Source organism: Zosterops lateralis (genome assembly GCF_965231275.1).
Source record: "Zosterops lateralis genome assembly, chromosome: 8".
Taxonomy (NCBI): Eukaryota; Metazoa; Chordata; class Aves; order Passeriformes; family Zosteropidae; genus Zosterops; species Zosterops lateralis.
Window position 1 is genome coordinate 13,002,735 of NC_139768.1, and position 19,942 is coordinate 13,022,676.

The window sequence follows — 19,942 nt, forward strand, 5'->3', positions numbered from 1 at the left end:
AAAGAGTAACATTTGTTGAAGTGTGATCAGGATAAGCTGCAGTAAATTCAGCATAAAGCTTTTTTTGTAGAATGTTTCTTGTCTTTCAGCTCAACGTCTCATTCTGTTTCTTTAAAACATATTTAAGTGTTGTTACTAGAGTGAGGTTTTCCTTGCAATATACAAATTGTGCCTGACTGGCACTGCTGCAGTTACAGCAAAATTATTTATAATAAATGTATACTTCAATTTTTTCTGCTTTTTCTAGTGCAGTTGACTGTACTTAAACCACTTTATAAATAGCATCAGGGAGCCATAAGAATTAGACATGCATGAACTCATGATTTCCCTGGAATGAATGAACACTCAATTTAAATGTGTAGGCACAATTCATAGGAACATATTCAATGTCTGTAATAGCATTATTGCAAGTGCCTAATCATGCATCAGTCCTGCTGTGTTTGGCACAAGTGCTTCAAAAACAAAAGGCATTCCAGCCTCAAGTTGTTTACAACTGAGTGTAGGACAAAAGTCAGCAGCTCTCCAGACTATTTGTAATTGATGGCAAGGCCCTAGTTGGAACTACAATGAAATTTTATCGCACCTGAAGAGCTAAAAATCTTTAGCTTGTGATTTTTGCCAACAAAGTGGAGAGTATTTAATGTAAGTTCAATAGGAATCTCTTCCTAGTCTGGTCCTACATTTTGCAAATCACAAAAAAAAAAAAACAACAACAACAAAAAAAAAAAAAAAAACCCAGACAAAAAAATAATCTTCTGTGGAAAAGAATGTCTGAAACTCAATAGACCTCTGAAGTTTAGAAATATAATTTCGTTCATTACAAATTTCCTTCCTAAATGCTGCACTCATGGCCTGCCCCTGTGCCCCTGTAACAACTCTATTCAGATTACTGGAATTTTCTTAATGGAAAATCCCTGGAGATTTTTACTGTACTTCCATCTTAGTACTTTCCCACACCCAGCTTTTCCAAGGAATGTTGAATAGTTACGAAAGCACACCCTTCTTTCTTGAGATTTTCTGACAGGTAAAGTGCATGCTATGAAAATTGAATACCAAACTCTTGGGTTAATCCTGCATCAGTCAGAACCCTTCAGTAGAGCCAGAAAGAATTAAAACACTGGGGCTTGTGTTCATGCTTAGCAAGACTGTGAAACATTCTTACAGTTGTTTTCTTGTCTTGGTGCAGGTGGAAGTGAAGCCATATGTGCTGGATGATCAGATGTGTGACGAATGCCAGGGCACTCGCTGTGGTGGAAAATTTGCTCCATTCTTTTGTGCCAACGTGACCTGTTTGCAGTATTACTGTGAATACTGCTGGGCCAGCATACACTCCCGTGCTGGGCGGGAGTTCCACAAACCACTGGTAAAGGAGGGAGGTGACCGGCCCCGCCACGTCCCGTTCCGCTGGAGCTGAACCCCGGCCGCGCCCAGCCAGAAGTACTGGAGTAAATAAAATTGAGTGAAAAGAGAGCGCTGCCTCAGGGCTTAGTGTTCTGGAAATCTGTGCATTCGTCCTCGACTTTAATGAAGATATGGGTCTTTTTATTACTATTATTATTATTTACAGTCACATTACTGAACTCAGTGTCCAGTATAATACAAACCGGCAGAGTGTAACTGTACTGATTTTGCACTTTGATTCACACAAACATCTGCTTGGTACCTTAATTTCCTACACAAGACTTGTCACTAGTGACATTATGTAGACTGCCATTCTCATCAGTCTTCACTGGGCTGATGTGTATGTGATGAAGATTTTTTTATTGTAATTATAATTATTTTTATTTTTAAACTGGAGCATGCACTTATTTTCAGAAATTTAGACTTGCCCCTAGCAGATGACTTACCAAAGGTAATATTCACAAGTAGGTGGCAGATGTAGCAAAAACTTAAACAGATATTCAGCAATCATTAGTTTGGGTCATTTAGAATAGTAATAACCCTTAAAGAAAATAAGCCTTTAGTTGCTCTCGATTTTGACTTGTAAGGATGATACCTCATAAGCTGGATCAGACTTTTTTCTTTTGTTTTGCTGAGGGTTTTTTTTTTGTTTTTTGTTTTTTTGGTTTTTTTTTTTTTTTTTTTTTTTTTTTTTTGTTCGTTTGTTCTGTTTTGTTGGGTTTTTTGTTTTGTTCTGTTAGGGTCTTTTAGTGTTATGTAAATGTATGCTGCAATAGCTTTTGCTGCTATTAAAATGGTATTACTAATACCATAATACTCTATTCAGGCTAGGGTATCAATTAAAAATGAATATGTGATTAAAATAGTGATGGCTGCTGAAAGGAGATCAGTATAGCATACAGAAAAGCTTCCAAGGAAGGTCAATATTTTTTGACTGCATGTTTACTTAATCAGGTTGCTGCATGCAATAAATTTTATATATGTCTAATATAAAACCTGCCCACAATGCACAAATTATGAATCTACGTAGGCTACAAAATGCTCAGTAACAAAAAAAATTGATTACTGACTGGAGGAAGGCATGCCTCAGTAAATGTAATGCTTCTGAAATTAGGATCAGCCCATTACAGAATGACCTATATTACAACAAATATAAAAACTAGCTGTAGGATATTCTTAAAAAAAATTTGTGGATGGTAGATGAAGTACTTTGCGGTGCTCTGTTATATATCGTGCAATTTATTTTATATAGTAAAGTGATTATGTCTAGTACTGTGATCAAACTTAACTGTTAAAGCCTCTGTATCTGACATTACACATTTTTGACAGTTCATAACAGGTACATAAACAGAAATGAGCTCTTAGTTACAATCTCTCTCCTAATGCTTGCATCATTTATGTAGCTGCAGACCTTGTCCAGAAAACCAAAGAGCTCATGCTGGCGTACATACACTACCGATTAGATAGTCTGTCAAACTAATAACCTAGGCACATTTAAGGAAGTTAGGTAACAAAGTGGTGCTAAAGAAATGTCTGCATATTAAAGTAACGTGAGATGTCTGCTCTGTGGACGTGGCGTTATCTCTCTAATCCCTGGATGTATCCTGTGAAGCTTGAATACAATTAAGACCTGCTAACACAGTGGACATTTTTTTAGCATGAACTATTGGGCTGCAGATAGCATATAAATATAAACACACTTGGTATACTAATGATTGTGAGAATGTGTACACTATTTTTTTTTTTCTTTTTCCTCCTTTGTTTTTGCAGTTCTGGGGACAATCTGACTGGATATGACACCGCATAGTAGATTTAAATGTTCTGGGTTTTGTTTGTTGTGATGTCCTTCTTTGTGTCTAATTTAGTAAGTTGGTTTTCCCAATGTTTAGTTGCAAGTATTGGCTTTGAAAGGATTTTTTCTGTTTTTGGAGAAAAAAAAAAGAAAAAATAGTTTTTTACTGGTTTAAAATGCTTATTATAATTATCCCTTTTGAAGTTACTTCTGGGCGGTTTTGTGATATTGCTTTTCCCAGCCCAGGTGTCTTTTCTGTTTTTTTTCATCTGTACAAGACATTTTGTTATGCACTACTTTTTGTATCTAGACAGTTTTCAACAGTTGGCTGATGATTTTTTTTAAAGAAAAAGGCATGCTTTCTGACTGACATGATCTTTTGCAATACCTCAATTTTGAAATATAGGAAAGAAAATGATATTTTCTAAGTAAGTTTATTCAGAAAAATATATATTAATTTAATTCTGCAAGAAAAATGATTTAACAGATGGGTAACTTTATTTTTTTCATGCTTATTTGAGTTTTTTTGAAAATGAAGAAGTTAGAGCTTTATAACTGTAATATTAAAGATCATAGCTAACCTACAGAAGTCTACCTAATTATGTGAAAGAAGTAAACCTTTTTGAAGAAATACCCCTCTTTCATGTAGAAAAATACTCCCAGAGAGAAAGAGAGCGAGAGCGAGAGAAGCTGGAAAATGTACAATATAGCATAATGTTGGATTAAATCTGAAACAAAATCATCATAAAGAACAGGTGTTAACACAAACTCCATTTGGTGCTGAAAGTTGTGAATAGAAGGTGAAAAAATATTTTCCCTTAATTTGTATATTTATAATCAAGTGTGATTATGCACGACTGACCAGAATTGTGAGAGTTCTTCTGTTTGTATTTTTTTAAAGAGAACTTTTTTTAGTTTATTAAATTATGACATGCTCCCTTTTGTTTTGTAAATGAATGTGCCCCTGAGTTGTTAATATGTTATATTAAAAGAGGGTCCTTCAAAAAAAGTTATTTTTTAAAATATGGAGTTCTGAACTGCAACTTGACTAAGAAGCCCCTGGGTACAACAGGTCCTATTGTGGCCTTTTCTGATGTGAGACTTGAACTAGTCGATTTTTTTGAAGGCTAACCTAACCTCGACTATTTGTTGTTATGTGCAATACTGTTTGTACTGTTTGTATAAAAAAAAAGAAAAATGAAAAGAAAAAAGGCATAAATCTTTATTGCAGATTTATTTTCATTGCAGACTTTAGACATTGTGATTCACTAAAATCATTTTTCTACTGTCAAATATGTACCTTTTCTTCATGCTGGTATTTTTTCAATAGTAATGTAGCCTTTGTACTGAGACAAATTTTCATTGTTATTTTTAGAAAGATTTTTTGCTAAGAAAAAAATTAAACATATTTACATATTTTTCATTTTTATTTCGTATTTTCTTTAAGGAGTGCTTTCTCAACCATTAATATAGTTGTTTCTGGGAGAGACTTTCATATCTGGTCAATGTCATTAATATTATTTTGTATTTTTACTTGGAATAAATTAATTTTATGATGCTGATTCTTTAAAAGTTTATTTTTTTCATTTTCAGTTATTTTTGAAGCTAAAATCTTTGTAATATTGTTACTAAAGTGTCTAGTTTTTTGAAATGCAAAGCTTTATGTATTAACTTGCTGATGTGGTTTACAATAGTGTGGCAATGATGAAAATGGTTGGTTATGTAAAGTGATTGGAAAATTGTAACAAAGAATTGGGCAATAAAATGACAGAATGAAGCAGAAAAAACGTGATATTTTGAAAAGCCTTTTCCTTTATCAAAATGATTTAGGGAGATAATAGGGATGTCACAGTACCAGTTCGCTGTCTAGATTTATACACCACCAGTGTTGATGAAATACTATTGCCGTTATAAGGAACTAAATCTATTGAACAATGGGTTTTTGACCCTGCCCATTCAGCATAATTCTTCATTACTTTTCTTGTCATGAACTCAATAAACTCTCTTTTCAATAGCCTTAGATTGAACCTCCTAAAATATATATTCTTCATTGTATTTTGCCACCGTGTTATTTATTTAACGAAATTGCCCCTTTCCTGCACAGGTCCCTCTCTGCATGCGTTTCTCAGTGGCAGCGTGGAGCAGACTGTCGGTGCCCACAGCATTTCCTAACCCAGCCACCCCACGTGGGTGGGAGCTGCCAAGTTAATGCAAAATCCTCTCTGTCCATGCCCCGGTAGCAATGCAGTAACTCATATTGCCACCACGTCTGAACATCCGTTCAGCTTCTTTGTCTTTCTCCGTTCTTCTCTCTCGTGTCTTTGTCCCTTTTTTCTTTTGTATTGGCATTACCAAGGGCCAGTATCAAAACACTTTCCACCTCCATTTCCATCACCTTTGTTTCCCTATGCAGCCAGAAGAAACCCCTTCCTGAAGCCAGTGACTCTGTTCTGGCACCTGAAACAATCCAGACTAAAACTGGTGTTGCGTAAACAGGGCATACAATGACTTTCTCTAGACAAAACTCTCGCTTCCACAAGTCGCCGATGACCTTTTAGACTTAACTTCTGCTCGAGCGTTAGAGTGGCTCGTCCGCGACTTGTGGGAAGGAATGTGCCCAGAGTTGGTCTATTGTGTATCCTCTGTGTGTTCAGTTCTGTAAGTAATGTATAGACTAGATCAAATAGTGAAGTAAAATTTAGACTCAAATTAGGTACTACTGGTTGGAATGTACACAAATTGCAAACAAAGGAGATTAAGGAATGAAGAGGGAATAAAAAATTCCTGCTAAGTGGTACAAAGTTTATGCTTATATTTCTGCCGACATGCTTGTATTTTATAGCCTGCTAGCAAGGCATGGGCTAAAACAAATTGTATTGCAAATATGCAGTTAGCAAATAACTTTGCTGATTTCACTATCTGTTAGAGTAGTAAAAAAAAAAAAAAAGAAAAAAAAAGAAAAAAAAAGAAAAAAAAGGCGCTTAACTGGGAAAAGCTCCCATGTTAATATTTCAGTATTGTGACATCTCTACTTGCAAGGTATGAGTGAAAGATTAGTCACAGATTTGTAGAAATGTCTCTTTTGTTTAATCTGCTTGTATGTAGTTGCTTTTATGCTAGTTTGTATGATGTCAGCTAAACCCTTTTTCTTTTCCTTCCTTTCTTTCTTTTTTTTTAAACAGACAAACTTCTTAATCTCTGCTGCTATAGTGTTCTATCATACCACGGAGTATTTTATATTCATGTTAGTGACTACTCTATACCCCAAATGGGTAGCTGGTCAGAAATCACATTGGTCACATAATTCTGACACACTCAAATTTACATGACAAAAAGTTCATCAGTAAGTAGAAAACCAGGGTGCTAACAAGAGATAATTTTTGCTCTTTTTTCTTTCCTGGATGTAGTTCTGTTGGGGTATAAAGTATTAGATATTTGTAATTTTACTGTCAAACTAATGGACATAACTTTTAGAGCATTCACAGCTAAGATCTCTGTACTTGTTTTTCAACTAATTTTAAATGTACTGTATCTTTTATTACATGTTCTCTTAGATTGTTTTTGCTAGTAATTCTAACAAGGCTTCTTCCTTTTTGGCTTGGACTAATGCTTGTATGGAACTGCAGTACTGTGACTAAACATGGAGCTCAATGCTGCTATTGCTTACAACTGCTTAAACTTTGTAGTTTGGACTTTATTTTTTTCTGTAATAACTTATTAAATATAGTTGTATGAAGTACTGATATTTGTCATCCTTTGCACATGCTAAGGAAATCTTGGGATATGCATTTTGGGAATGTAAACTAGATACCCCCCAAGGTTAAACAAAGACACACTTTACATGCACACAAACTCTCTTTTCTAGTTATTTTATAATGCAAGTATATGGTCCACTTATGTATTCTCTCTAAAATGGAAAAGCCACCTTAAAGAGGTATTTATTACACTAAACTGAATGTAAATACTAAAATAAATATGATGGAAATATTTCTGGGAATGTGGAATCAAGTGCCTTGAGAGAAGGAACTGTTGAATTACTTTCTCTGAGCTAAAGAAAAGTTGCTGGCTAGCATATTGCACTCTTTTATTAGCAGTTTAACAATGGTTGCAGGCAGAAATTAGATTGATCAGTTAAAAAAAGGAAAAAAAAACCACTGCAACAGAGGTTTGTAAAAGTTTATTTTTTAAGAAGAGAAGATAAAGCTCAGCTTTTAGCTACAGCTGTTTAGAATGCTACAGGACACTTCCTTGAAAAAAATGTGAATTCTTCTATGTCAGGGCAAGTGAAGGCCTCAAGAATAGTGCATGGTCTGTCACTGCTTTCTTTCAATGTCTGCATAAATGCAGCTCAAGAGCCCTGCTGGAACTATCAGCACTAGAAATTACAGGCTGACTTTTCTCAGACTGGTAGTGAATAACCATATCTTTCAGGAGAATGGTCTGGCTGCTCTGCCAGGAGAAGTGCTTTTGCAAGGCAGTGAGCTGTAATGTTCATTCCTGGACTGAATGAATGTATGAGAAGCTGTGAGCTTCTCCTTACTTCAGAGTTAAATTTGAGAAGGGAGTTCTTCAAAACACCTTCCAGTTAATCGCTCAGTGTAGCTTCTCACTGTACCATGTTCCAAGTCCATTGGGACAAAAATCAGTCTGAGTTTAGCTCCTCCTCAGTTAAAGAGGACAGCTGTGGGAAGAAGGGCAGCTCCTCTGGACCTTCTAATCCCCAGGGCTTCCCTTCTTGATGAAGTCAGCCATGCTGCTGGCAAGGTACACTGATACTGATAACTCCCTTCTCCAGCTGATAACAGCGTTTACCTCAGCCTTTGCCTGCATTAAAGAAAGGCTGCAGTAACTTAATTTAAACCAGTGCATTTAAGTACAAAAGGCTGCATGGCCTCTTTTGCTTCTGCTTGGTATGTGGTATTTTGGCAAACTTAACCTGAACTAAAATAGTCACCTATGTGACTATGGAAGTGTGTTAAGCCTATTTAGACATGCTCCAAAGCTAAACATTTTTGCACTCAAGGCACCAAAGCAACGTGTCCCCCCTCAAACAGACCTGCAGAAAAGCTGAAGCTTAGCTCTTAAAAGCCATAATCTGCTTTCCTCTGTTTAGCAAAAGATAAACAGCATGAGCTCAGAGAGAGAATTGCTGCATTCTCTCCCAGGGATGAATCAAGAAATGGGTTTTAAAACAAGAAACCTATGTTACCTGTTTTCATAAAAATGTTACAAGCTACTTGCAAAACCCTTATAGAACACAATTCCATTATGAGCACAGGGCAAAGTTGGATGCACCAGCTGCACACACAAACAATGCCTGTTCAAATGAATCCCCTCCCTCCCCTGGGGCAAGCAAGTTTTTGGAGTTTATTTTGGGTGACAAACTGCTTATCCAGCAACTAGAGAAGGAAACATGACAAAGGTCCAGAAATCTCCCCCTTTTCCTGTTTCTGAGGGAGAAATAAACTACCAGCAAGTGTAAAGGCATATGGCAGGCCCTTGGCAACAGCTGGGACAGAATTGGTGCTGTCCCACCCAGAGCACAGTGGCTTCCCCATTACTTGAGTACCATGGGAGGCACCTTGGGCTAAATCAATAAAACCAGGTCTCCATTTAGGAGCTTGAGGGATGTTTATTTGCTACCAATTTCCTAAAATCTCCTTTGAGCTGCTGCCCTAGCATTGTTTGGGCCTATGTTTTTGTGAACAGGAATATATAAAACTGTTTGTGTCATAATACTTCTCAATTGTTCAATAATGTAAGATCTACCTAAATTCTCAGGGTATTACCCTGGGGTTTTTGCCTGGAGGCCTAAACACAGAAAGCATTTGCAAACATATTTATTATGTTTGACATACTGGAGAACAGAGGTGTATTTCTCCTTCTCTATCCAGTAGCCTGAGTGGTCAAAACACTTGGGGATATCTTTATGTTTTACTATTTTCTTTTTCAAAATTTCCTGCACTGTGGAGCAAGAACTAAACCTATTTACCCATGGTTGTGGCAATGACTCTCAACTATTTTTTGATACGCATTTTGCTCTCTACCAAGTGAAGAATGGTCTCTGGAAGAGCATAAGCATCACCATTAAGGTAAATAATCAAAGTGGTTGTTCATGAAATTACACGTAACAAGATCCTGCCCTCTGAGACAATTTCTTGACTTCCTTGCCAGCTTCAGCATGTACCCAGTGAAATGGAAGTCTGAAAGAGAGATAGAGCTGGTACAATTCATACACAAAATAATTCTACAAAATACTGCCAAAAGTCATGGCAAAGATAAATGATCTCATCTCATCTGTCCTCCAAAATCTTTGCCTTTCAGAGTTACAAAACCCCCTCTGATCTCGTTGTCAGACTACAGAACATGGTCAGAGTCAAATAACAACTGTGAAATTCTAGGAGATGGGCAAAATGTTGTTCACAATGTACCTAATTCCTCCAACTGTGCCTTGTGTGTATTGTTGTACTCAGGGCCCACAGAATCACAGCATAGACACATGTGCCAGAAATGTCCTGCTGAGCAATCTGCCTCTACCTTTCTTTCTACCTGCATGCTACCATTTGTAAATGGGCAAATTCCAGTCACTCTGACAGGATAAACAAGAGTATTTGATTATTACACTGAACTCAGAAACAGGGCAGAAAGCAGAACCCACAGCTTCCCCCTCCCAAGTGGGTGTCCAAGCCTTTCAGTCAGTAAGTCATTCCTGTGCTCTACCCTCTTAGTCCAGAGAAACTTAATTTGTTATATATAGAAGTGGAACAGCAGAAAGCAAAAGCCTTACTCAAGTCAGGCAGCATAGTGCAAGGAAGCACTACTGTTGTGAGTATAAAACACTCTGTGTGATAAACCACCCTGAAAAGCAACTAAATTCGCCCATGCTGAAGAACCTTGAGTATTTCTGCATTGCATGTACTTACAGATGTGTAACTCAAGGACCAGGATCATGCCATGGCCACCACAGTCTAAACAACTAGACAAGGTGATGCTCAAATTCAACATCACTGGCATAATTTGTAGATTCAGCTTTGAGACCTTGACTTGTTTTTCCTTTTCTCAGTTCAGAATTTTTTGAAATGTGTACATTAGGTGCTTAGGTTGTTCTATTCAAAGATGCTAAATATTGATGCCAGACAACAGCAGAAAATACATACTCCAACAAACACTGAAAAAAAATCACCTGCCACACAGAGAAAAATGACTCTAAAGTCTTGAAGTGCTGAAGAACCTGCACTCTGTGAGGCAAAACATGAAATATTGATAATGCAATCACAGACCTTCGCACTCCTCCATGCCCCTCACCCCAATCCTACAAAGGACAAAAAAAAAAAAAAAAAAAAAAAAAAAAAAAAAAAAAAAAAAAAAAAAAAAAAATCCAGAAATAATAGAATGTTTTAGCACTTTTCTGTTGAGAGAGTTTAGAGGCAGAGAAGTACCATTACTTTATGGCCATGTAATGAAAGCACTACCCTCAGAGCAGGATAGGATATAAACATGACAAACTGTAATGGTCTCTTGCTAATGTTTTTTTCTGGAAAAATCCATCAGACACCAGGGAATTTCAGTGCTACAATTCCTTCAGTAAAACTACTTCAGTCACTGCCCTGAAAAAAAGTTTAGTATAGACTGTACAGCCAGAAGTCCAGAAAAAAACCTGGTCATGAGGAGATATGACTTACTGAGTCTGGAAACCTTTACACCATTATATAACCCAGTAACTTCTGTAATTAACTCCCTGCTGTGTAATGGCTGTTGACATCTAATCCTCAATGAAACTGGGGGGTGTATGAGACAAAGGAAAACAAATGCTAAGATATGTGATATCCTCTGCATTTGTCAGACTATTCTTACACAACATATTAGAAGAAACCCTTAAATTTACCTCCATCCTGTGAGTCTTAGCTCCACTGAACAGAGCCTATAGAGTGTAGAGTACATGTATAAAGTAAGAGGAAAAGCATCAAAGTGTGGGGATGAACCTTTTCTGCTGTTTGGACTTTTACTAACACAGTATCTGTGACACACAAAAGGACTCTTCACACAAACATAGCTCAGTCTGCCTTTGACAGAGCAACTGCAGCCCTGAGCTGAAGATGTCTGCCGCTGCCCTTAAGCAGGACAACCACTTTTGTTTGGAAAGGGATCTTAAGGGCCATCATTTCTGTCTTGTGTTTGATTTCTTGTTTCTGAACAACATAAGAGGGCAGATAGGTGACAATGGCCTTTCCACTGAGGAGCGATGCCAGAAATAGGACAACACCACATGTCATTCTCCTTTTTTAAATACTACTCAAGCTTATGCTCTCCTAACCTAGTTTGAGCAGAATTTAGAACTATATTTATAGCAGGTCTTCCACTCTGGAAACTGCCTTCACTTGCAGAAAGGGTGTTCTCTAGTAATTAAATTGTTTATTTTGAGCTGCAGTATTGCCCCTGAGCAAAACAGTTTGGGCTAAGCCTGCCTGCTTTTGATCCCAATTTCCTAATTATTATGGATCACTCCCTTCACTTGTGTTTCTGTCAAGTGTGAAGAGTTCATGGGGATTGGTTGTATCAGTTCTTTTCACAGGGGAATTAAGCTGCATTCAAAATGCTGCAGCAGGTAACACAGAGTCAGCAAGTCGCAGTGGCCTTCTCTCAGACACTCCTCTTAAATCATGCTCTGAAGGAGGGATGTAACAGAAATAGCATTAGCCAGAAGTGAACACTTCATATCAAATACTCCAGTTGAATCTTTGCCCAATTTCCACACCAATTCCAAACGTGCTATCAGATTATAAGTTTGGGGGGGGTGTTGTCATCCATTTTGTGACTCTTGCAGAAACAGGACTGTGAGAACTCATGGGCCCCAGGAAATGGAGTCAGTGGAGTCACTCAGCTGCAATATGCAAATTCTGAAAACTTGGTTCTCTCAGCTTCCTAAAGCTCAGGCTGTACAGCTGAGCCAGAGCCCATGTGACTGTGAGTCTGCCCAGCTCCTGCTAAAATGGGTTCTCCCTGGCTATCTCCAGCACACATACTGTTCCCACAGACTGAGCCTGTCATCACCAGCTGCACCACCTGCCTGGGCTCCTGGGGCCCTTCTGCAGCTCCTCCTATTACTGAGCCATGTACTTGTAATGGCCTCGCCCTGGCAGTGGGACAAGGCAATCAGGGAAGGTGCTGGTTCTCTCCAGACCTAAAGAACGTGATTTCCCTTCTGAGGCTTTAGAAGGTGCTGATATCACCCCTCTGTCAGTCCCACCTCTCCCCACAAGCACAGTCCCAGACAGGGTGTGTAGACCCTTACACACACCTCTCCTCAGATCATCCTTGCTCTGAAGTATGAACAGAAGCCTCAAGTGCACAGCTGAGGAAAGGGCAGAGGAAAACCTCCCTGGGCTTTCTGATGCAACCCACTGAGCTGCATGCTCCCATTTATTCTACAGTAGCCAGGAAAATGTGTCATAAACTGAACCCCACTTCTTGCTGCTTTGCTTGGAGATATTTGGGGTGCACCTGGGAGCAGCTGTGGAATTGCTGACTGTAGTTCTCTCAGTACAGCTGACAGAAGCCCACAGCTACTTGTGGCATTTCCAGTTGGAGGAAGAGCTGAAGACGAGGAAATCAGGATGTAGTGGGGAGGGTGGTGTCCAAGGTGCTCATTTAGCCAGACCAACTCTGATGTGAAGTCACCCACTTAGCTGTAAATGGAAAAGAATAAAAGCTTTCCCAGGAAAATCTGCTTTTGCCATTCTCCCATTTTGACCTGAGTCAGGCTGGACAGACTCTGCTCTTCAGGAGAGAGATGTGGTTAAAAAGGAAGAGAAAAGACTACACTGTAGGGCAGTACTGTCTTCTCATTCATCCACAGCCAAGGGGGAAATGGCCGATGGCCTTCTTAGTACAAGTGAATTAAAAAAAAAAAATCATCACTGCCCAGAGGAAAGAAGAAACTCCCTCACTTGTACAGGTTATGGTACAATACAGTGAAGGATCCATTTTTTAAAAAAAATCTGGACAAGGAATAGCACCTTAGATTTAAATATATTTCCCTTACTTACAAATGTTCCAAACAGTCTGTCCTCTCCCTCAAGATTTAAGCTGCTATATATTCTCCACCTTGCCCTGAACAATATTTATCTCATGTGTAGCATGGAGCTGATGTAGCTTCATGTACTAGTTCAAAGGAGCTACACATTTCTCTCCCAATCCTGGTGCAAAAGCAATTCCATTTCCAATATGTCTCCTGGCTCTTATTCTGTACTGCCCTACTTCTAAACTTTGTGGAACAAGCACCCAACTTCGTAAAAGTGTGTGTAAAAATTTTGCCAGTTGTCTGGGTTACATTTTCATGCAACCTAAATAAGGAGTCTCAGCTTCAGCAATCCTCATTGCATGGCCTCTCAAGAAAACCATCCCATTTATTCCACCAAGGTATCTGTCCAATGATAAAGGACAGTCTCACAGGATGGAAGCTAAAGCAGATTTGCTGTCTGTGTTGACAGAGCAAAGGAGGCTACCAGTTTTCTACCAGGAGAGAGTAAAGCAGAAACGTTGTTAAATTTGGAGGAAGACTCCTGAGAGCCAAGATTTGAACAGCTTTAGAAGCCAGAAATTCCCTACTCAGCAATGCACTTTTAAACACAAGCCTGACTGACTGGATTTACTTATGTGCTTAAAATTACACGGGCACTGAAGTAATTCAGTGGGGCCAACAGCTATATCTGACAGTGAGCCAAAACATTTCCTACCCCAGTATGTACCAGTGTTCCTGCTCTTGAACCTGCACAAAGACCTGTGCCATTAATATGTAACTGAAGCCCTTGACTGAAAGGCTGTGAAGGACCTATTGCTAAACATTAAACTAGACATTTGTCCACCTGGACAAAGATCATGTGCATGCATGTGCAGCTCATCAAAGCCAGATGGAACCTGTAAAGACAAATGAGCTGGCCAGCAATCCTCTCAGATTTTCTGGACAGCTGTGTGCATGCTTCCAAAAGGTTCTCTGATGATACCCAGGACAAGTAGATTCCAAATTCAACTTCTGAATGAGGACAAGGACCTCGGACTGAAGGAAATTCCTCTGATTTTATTCTCTGTTGAGTCTTTCATCTACATTTGCTCCCGGCTGATGTAACGACACCTCATTGAAATGGTTTCTAAGAATATCATATGCATTGCTCAGAGTGCCTGCCACATAATTCAGAGCTGAGCACCACAGCACAGGGGATTAGCCCTTCATTTCCATTTGTGGCCCTTAGATGAGAGAGTTGTTAATTCAGCAGTTCATTTCAGAGAGAAACTAATATCTGCCCTTTTTCAAATCAGGTGGGCAGCTGAAAATTCAGGGTTGGCAGATCAAACAGACAGACTGCAGGCAGAGATTGCACACAGAATCAGGATGTTCTCTGGAATGATCCTATTTATGAACAACCAATTCCTCCTTCGGTCATCAGAGGAGAAATACATAAAACAGTGACAATATCTGAAGTCGCAGCTGCAAATGCTTTTGAAAGTGAAACTGTTGGTGTGGAAAAACCTTTAGTATTGTCTTAATCAAATTTAACTGTAGGGCCAAACTGCAAAAAATATTAAAGGATGTAATTAAAAATTGAAGTCCAAAACTGTTCCTGAAAACTCCTACTCAGCTGCTGCATAACTCTGAAGCTGTCTGAACTCTCTGGCTAAGTTGCCTAAAGGTGCCTCTGCACAGACCCAGAACTGCCTGCCCTGGCAAAGCAGAGTAGTCACTATATACTGTCTGCCTGAAGAGTACCAAAATCCAAAAAGCAAGTGTTTTTGTAGACCTGCGTTGCACACTTTCATTTCCCACCACCAAGCCTCCATCTTTTCTCACATTTCACAGGAAGAGCTTCAGTTGCAATGACATATCAAAGAAAGAAAAAAAAAATTAGATGACTGCAAGGACACAGAGGTGTGAATTCCACAGGACATTCCCACGTGCTAAAGAAGGGCAAGATCTCAGGTGTGCTGCTGTCCACACCACTTCCTCTTAGCTAGTCCTGGTGAGGTTCCATTGCCAGGTATGAAAGCATTAACTGCCCTCAACACTGGGCAGGTTTACAATTCCCCAACCACCCAACAGGCATCCAACAGCCTAAAAAGATGCACCTGACCTACTGGGTTTATGAAATATTATTAGCTGCCCCTATATGTACTCTAGGTAAGTGAATTATGAGCCTGCCTTGAGAATCAGCAGGTCTAGTGACCTGGTGTTATTTCTCAGAAACTTGCAATTACTAGGAATGCTTGTTAGTGATCTAGAAGGCAAATTAGTTCACCATGATGATGCCAACAGAGTATCTAAACCTGGACCACTCCCATGACAGAAATATTTTATCTCATTACAAAGGACATTCTGGCACAAATCTTCTGAGGGAAAACACACAGACCACAATTTTTGTGTTGCATCTGTGGACTAATTAGTGACACTTCTATGTTTAAAGCACCTTGTACAGGAGAAGAGTGAAGCAAACTGTACATACTCTACCCACACTTAAATGTGCCCTCCTATGATTACATCAGTGATTTATTAAAATATTTTGGGGGGGACTTCCTTTGGCTTTTAAAACAAAGAAATTAAAGGCCAGAGTAACTGCAACAGTAAGTGTCTTTGCAGGTGCTTCTCATTACAGCCTAGCACTCAGTGAGAAGGAATTTCTGACTGCACTTATTTCCCACACCTGTGCCACCAGGGCTGACTTAATCTAATCAGTGCATGTTCATTTGCTGTGTCTTCTGCTGCTGATCATGGTTAAGAAGTTTCCACTCCCTGGACACTTAATCCTATGTCTCTGACAGAGTTCCAGCTATCTCAGCTCTTATCTGTCTAATTACTACAGAATGCAAACTCACTCTACAAAAAACTCAAGTTGGAAAAAAGAATTAATAAAGTAGGTCAGCTGGTAGAACTGACATGACAAGACTTTCTGGAGAAGAAAAGGTCATAAAATGTAGTCACACCGAGCATCTCTTAAGCAACTTAATTTGCCTCTCACTGTGGCCTAAGACCAACTGTGCTTCAGAGGAAGAGCAGAATTTTATAGCAGAGGTTGTATGTTACCTTGCTCTTTATGCTGATTGGACTCTCAGGTGCTGTTGTGATAAAAAAATAATAGAAAAAAAGAAGAAGAAAAAAAAAGAATTAATGGAAAATTTATATAATTCATCAAAGGAAAGCCTATTTTGATTTGATTTGTTTTACAGCCTAAATATGACCACACTGACCACACTGCCCCTTCAGGCGCTTGATGGTTAAGTTTTGTAAGCAATCACAATTGTCTGCTTAGGACAAGGAATTCTTTAATTTTTACTAAACCTCTTTTAGGCTTCAGGTGCTAGTGAGACATTCAGGTATCCAGCTAATTTGATTTTCAGCCAAGCACAACTTAACCATTCACATTCCAGCTCCTTCAGACACAGTGAAAACTCTGAAAGCATCTTGAATATTTAGAATGTTTGCAAAAATTTCCAGTCTCCTCCTTTCCAAGAGAATACTAATCAGCAGATAGGGTAGAGCAGTAAAGATTCCTCTTTCTCAGGCCAGACTATAACTTGCCATTTAAAGTCAGTGTAGTTAACTGTTTGAAAGTATTTATGTTTCATCAGTGTCTAAAGGCCCCAAAGTAAAGCAGAGCTTTGTTAGGCCTGGCATTACATGAGGCAGAGAGAGTGAGTTTCTGTCCTGAAGAGCTGTCAGTCTAAGTATGAAAACCAAAATGAGCACATAAAAGTAACAGAAGGACTGAAAAGAAATTACTTCTCTGAAACCTTACAGCCAGTTAGGAATGCATTGGTCTCACTTATAATACTCAATAAAGACAGCCCTTTTTCCAAAAGAAAATACTAATTAATGTGATAGTCTCTTTCTGCCTCCATCTCCATTGTAGAGAACACATATTGGTATCATTTAATTTCTGTACTTAACAACTACAAGGGTATAAGGAGCTTTAATTGCTGGTTCTTTCTCCCTGTGTAAAGAGCTGAGGTTGAAAACCTGACCCCTGTTTGAAAGGACTGTGTTGGGTAGGGAGGTTATGAACGTTTCACATTTCACTGGGGATAGGTCAATGTTTCAAAGGCATGGCTGTGATGTCCAATAAGGGCTATGGCAGCATTCAGACAAAACTTGTACTCAGAAGAGCACAATACAAGAAGCTGCTTCTCAGCAATATCCCATTACATACACACCCATTTCCAACTGATACTGAATTAGTCAAAACCTATTCAATGCACTTAGGTTAACTGTACAAACCCCTTTAGTTTGCAAATCAGATCAGCAGAAGCTGGAAGAAAAGGTTTGCTCAGACATCAGGAACAACTCAGGCATCCAAGTTCGAAACAGTTCTGACTCAGTCTGGCTCACAGTTTCTGTCAGGCAGGTTAAAATGCATTGTTTGTACCAAAAAAAGCATGAACAACAGCTCTGCCTTTGTCTGCCTCTTGCACCTCACTGCTGTTGGAGCTGTAGGAGACAATTGCCCCCTCACCCATGACACTCACAGAAACATCACCTTCAGCTTCCTGCTCGTCTATTTTGTGGTGGGGCGAGGCTGGGCTCAGTGATGCAGGGGACTCCTCAGGCAGCTCTGAGTCTCTTTATCTTACCAAATCCTAGAGTCAATATGCTGAGGTTGTTTCTACTTTCCAAGTCGTTCTGATCCAATCACTCTTTTTTAGAAATGATAACAAAGTGGTGTTGTCATTAAGACATTTGATGAATTACTCTAAAGGATTCAACCCTGCATTAACCTTTCTGCTCCATTTTATTCTTGGAAAAAGAGCTAACAAGGCTGATTTCCTCATGTCTAAGAGTGCATTATCATTCCTTTGGCCTACTGAGCTGCATGCTGTCATCTTTTTGAAACAACAGGGATAGTCTTCACACTGAAAAGAAGATTAATAGAAAATTGTGTGATGTGATGTAATTTGGGGAAAACAAAATCCTTTCTCTTTGGTTTTTTTTTTTCTGTATCGCCTAGAGAGTCAAGAGAATGTTTTTCAAGTAGCTGTAGGTAAAGTAGCAATTACATTACCAGGACTTTTTTGCACTTTAGCCAAAGGAAGTTTTGCTTTAACATGCATAAAATGAACAGTCTGTGATGCAGAGACACAACCACAGTCTCTCTTCCATAGGGAAGACATAAAACCCAGACTAGAGTGAGCAGCCTGATATCCTTACACATTCTTTACTCCCCACGATACTTCAGATTGTGTTGCATTGTGGAAAGGTTTCAGGGTGGAAGGAATCCCACACAAATCCACTCATACACTAGTGGATTGCAGGCCTTTACACTAACATCACTGAACAATCACTCCAGTCCATAAAAATGGAAATAGGGCTGGGACTGCCATTTCCCCCTGGTGTTCCAGCTGTGCTCTAAAAGAAAAGGACAGCAGCTGGTATTTGTGCTCTGTTATGAAACCAGGATGAGGAGCATTATTCCTGTATCCAAATCCTTTGGTTTAGGCATGACAAAAATACCAAACTGCTCAGAGAGAACGTTACAGGCATATGAGAAAGCTGCAACTGAATGCATGGAGACACCAAACCTGTTGCAGTGAGGAGCCTCTGCTGGCATTTCCTCGTTACTCACAGGTCTGGACCTTTGGCCTCGTCTTGCCAAAGGTCAAGAAACAGACCTGGGAGTCTTGAATGTCACTGCTCCTGAGCATGTATCCTCACTACCACAGGTAACTGAGAAGTATCTTGAATTAGAATGAACTTTTAGTTACTCACTTTAACTACCAATGAACTCAAGTTTTTTTACTGTGGTTCCTTACATTTCAAGCAGCTGTGGGCTCCAGGTACTGAGGTGCTCCTGCAGCATGGGGCGTGTCCCCCTGCCTGTGTGACTGTTCCTGGGGCTGGAGTAGGTAACTGGGCTGTTGCTCCACCACTGCAGAGCCCTGCCCTCCCCTCCCCAGCAGTACAGCAAGAGGCTGTTGGACCACCTAACACTCCAAAAACACATCAGCTGCACCTCACCACAGCTCCTCCTGGGATGTAAAGCCTCAGACTTTCTAGCTTCAAAGTTTTGCTTTAAAAGTATTCACCTACTTCATCTTTTCCCCCCATACTTAATGTTTCAGAAACTCAGGTGGCAAGAACACACCACTTGCCAGTGCAGGATGTCTCCAGCAGTAACAAATAGACTAGTTTGGAAAACATGATTGCTGGGTTGGGGTTTTCAGCAAATCTCTGAAAACATAATCTCTTATAATTTGAGTCCTGACTATGCTACCACCTACTAACACACAGAAAGACTCACTGAAGTGGAACTGCTCTTTAGTCTCACCATGATTAACACCTGCCACAGGAGATGTAAATTCCCTAGCAGCTGTGAGCTAGGATTAGAATAAGGTTGAGGGTTTTGTGGGTTTGAGTTGTGTTTTTCCTTTCAATTATGAAAAATAAAAAGCTTTAAGAGACATGGAAGGCAACATTTTTTTCCAGTTTTCTCTTTCCCCATTTCTCAAACACAAGGGATTTTTCCCCCTTTCAGAATTTGCTTTGGAAACTTTAAATGCTGATAGGAAAATTTGTTGCAATAATTTTTAGAGCAACCTCTCTTCCTATACTTTAAGTCCTCTACCAAATTTATTCTACCTTAACTACCTGCATTAATAGGTACTTCCTAAAATACAATTTACAGTTCATGAAACATTTTCTGCACATCTGCAAAGAACTGGCTGATTACATGGTGCCAACAGCTTTTTGCAACTCAGCAACTGACCTGG

At 39.3% G+C, this 19,942-nt stretch overlaps 1 protein-coding gene across 9 annotated transcripts in view; it reads left to right on the forward strand.

Annotated features, from left to right (window-relative positions):
- The window catches only part of CPEB3 (cytoplasmic polyadenylation element binding protein 3), an 88,873-nt gene extending 68,931 nt beyond the window's left edge, over window positions 1–19,942 (forward strand). For 7 of the 9 annotated variants that reach the window (XM_083866782.1, XM_083866785.1, XM_083866781.1 and 4 more), the window contains one exon: window positions 1,187–6,932. In XM_083866782.1, the coding sequence (XP_083722908.1) occupies window positions 1,187–1,414 (228 nt within the window). In that variant the 3' untranslated portion in view covers window positions 1,415–6,932. Of the gene's footprint in view, window positions 1–1,186; window positions 6,933–19,832 lie in introns of those variants that run through there. The other 2 variants (XR_014590643.1, XR_014590644.1) reach the window with 2 other exon arrangements.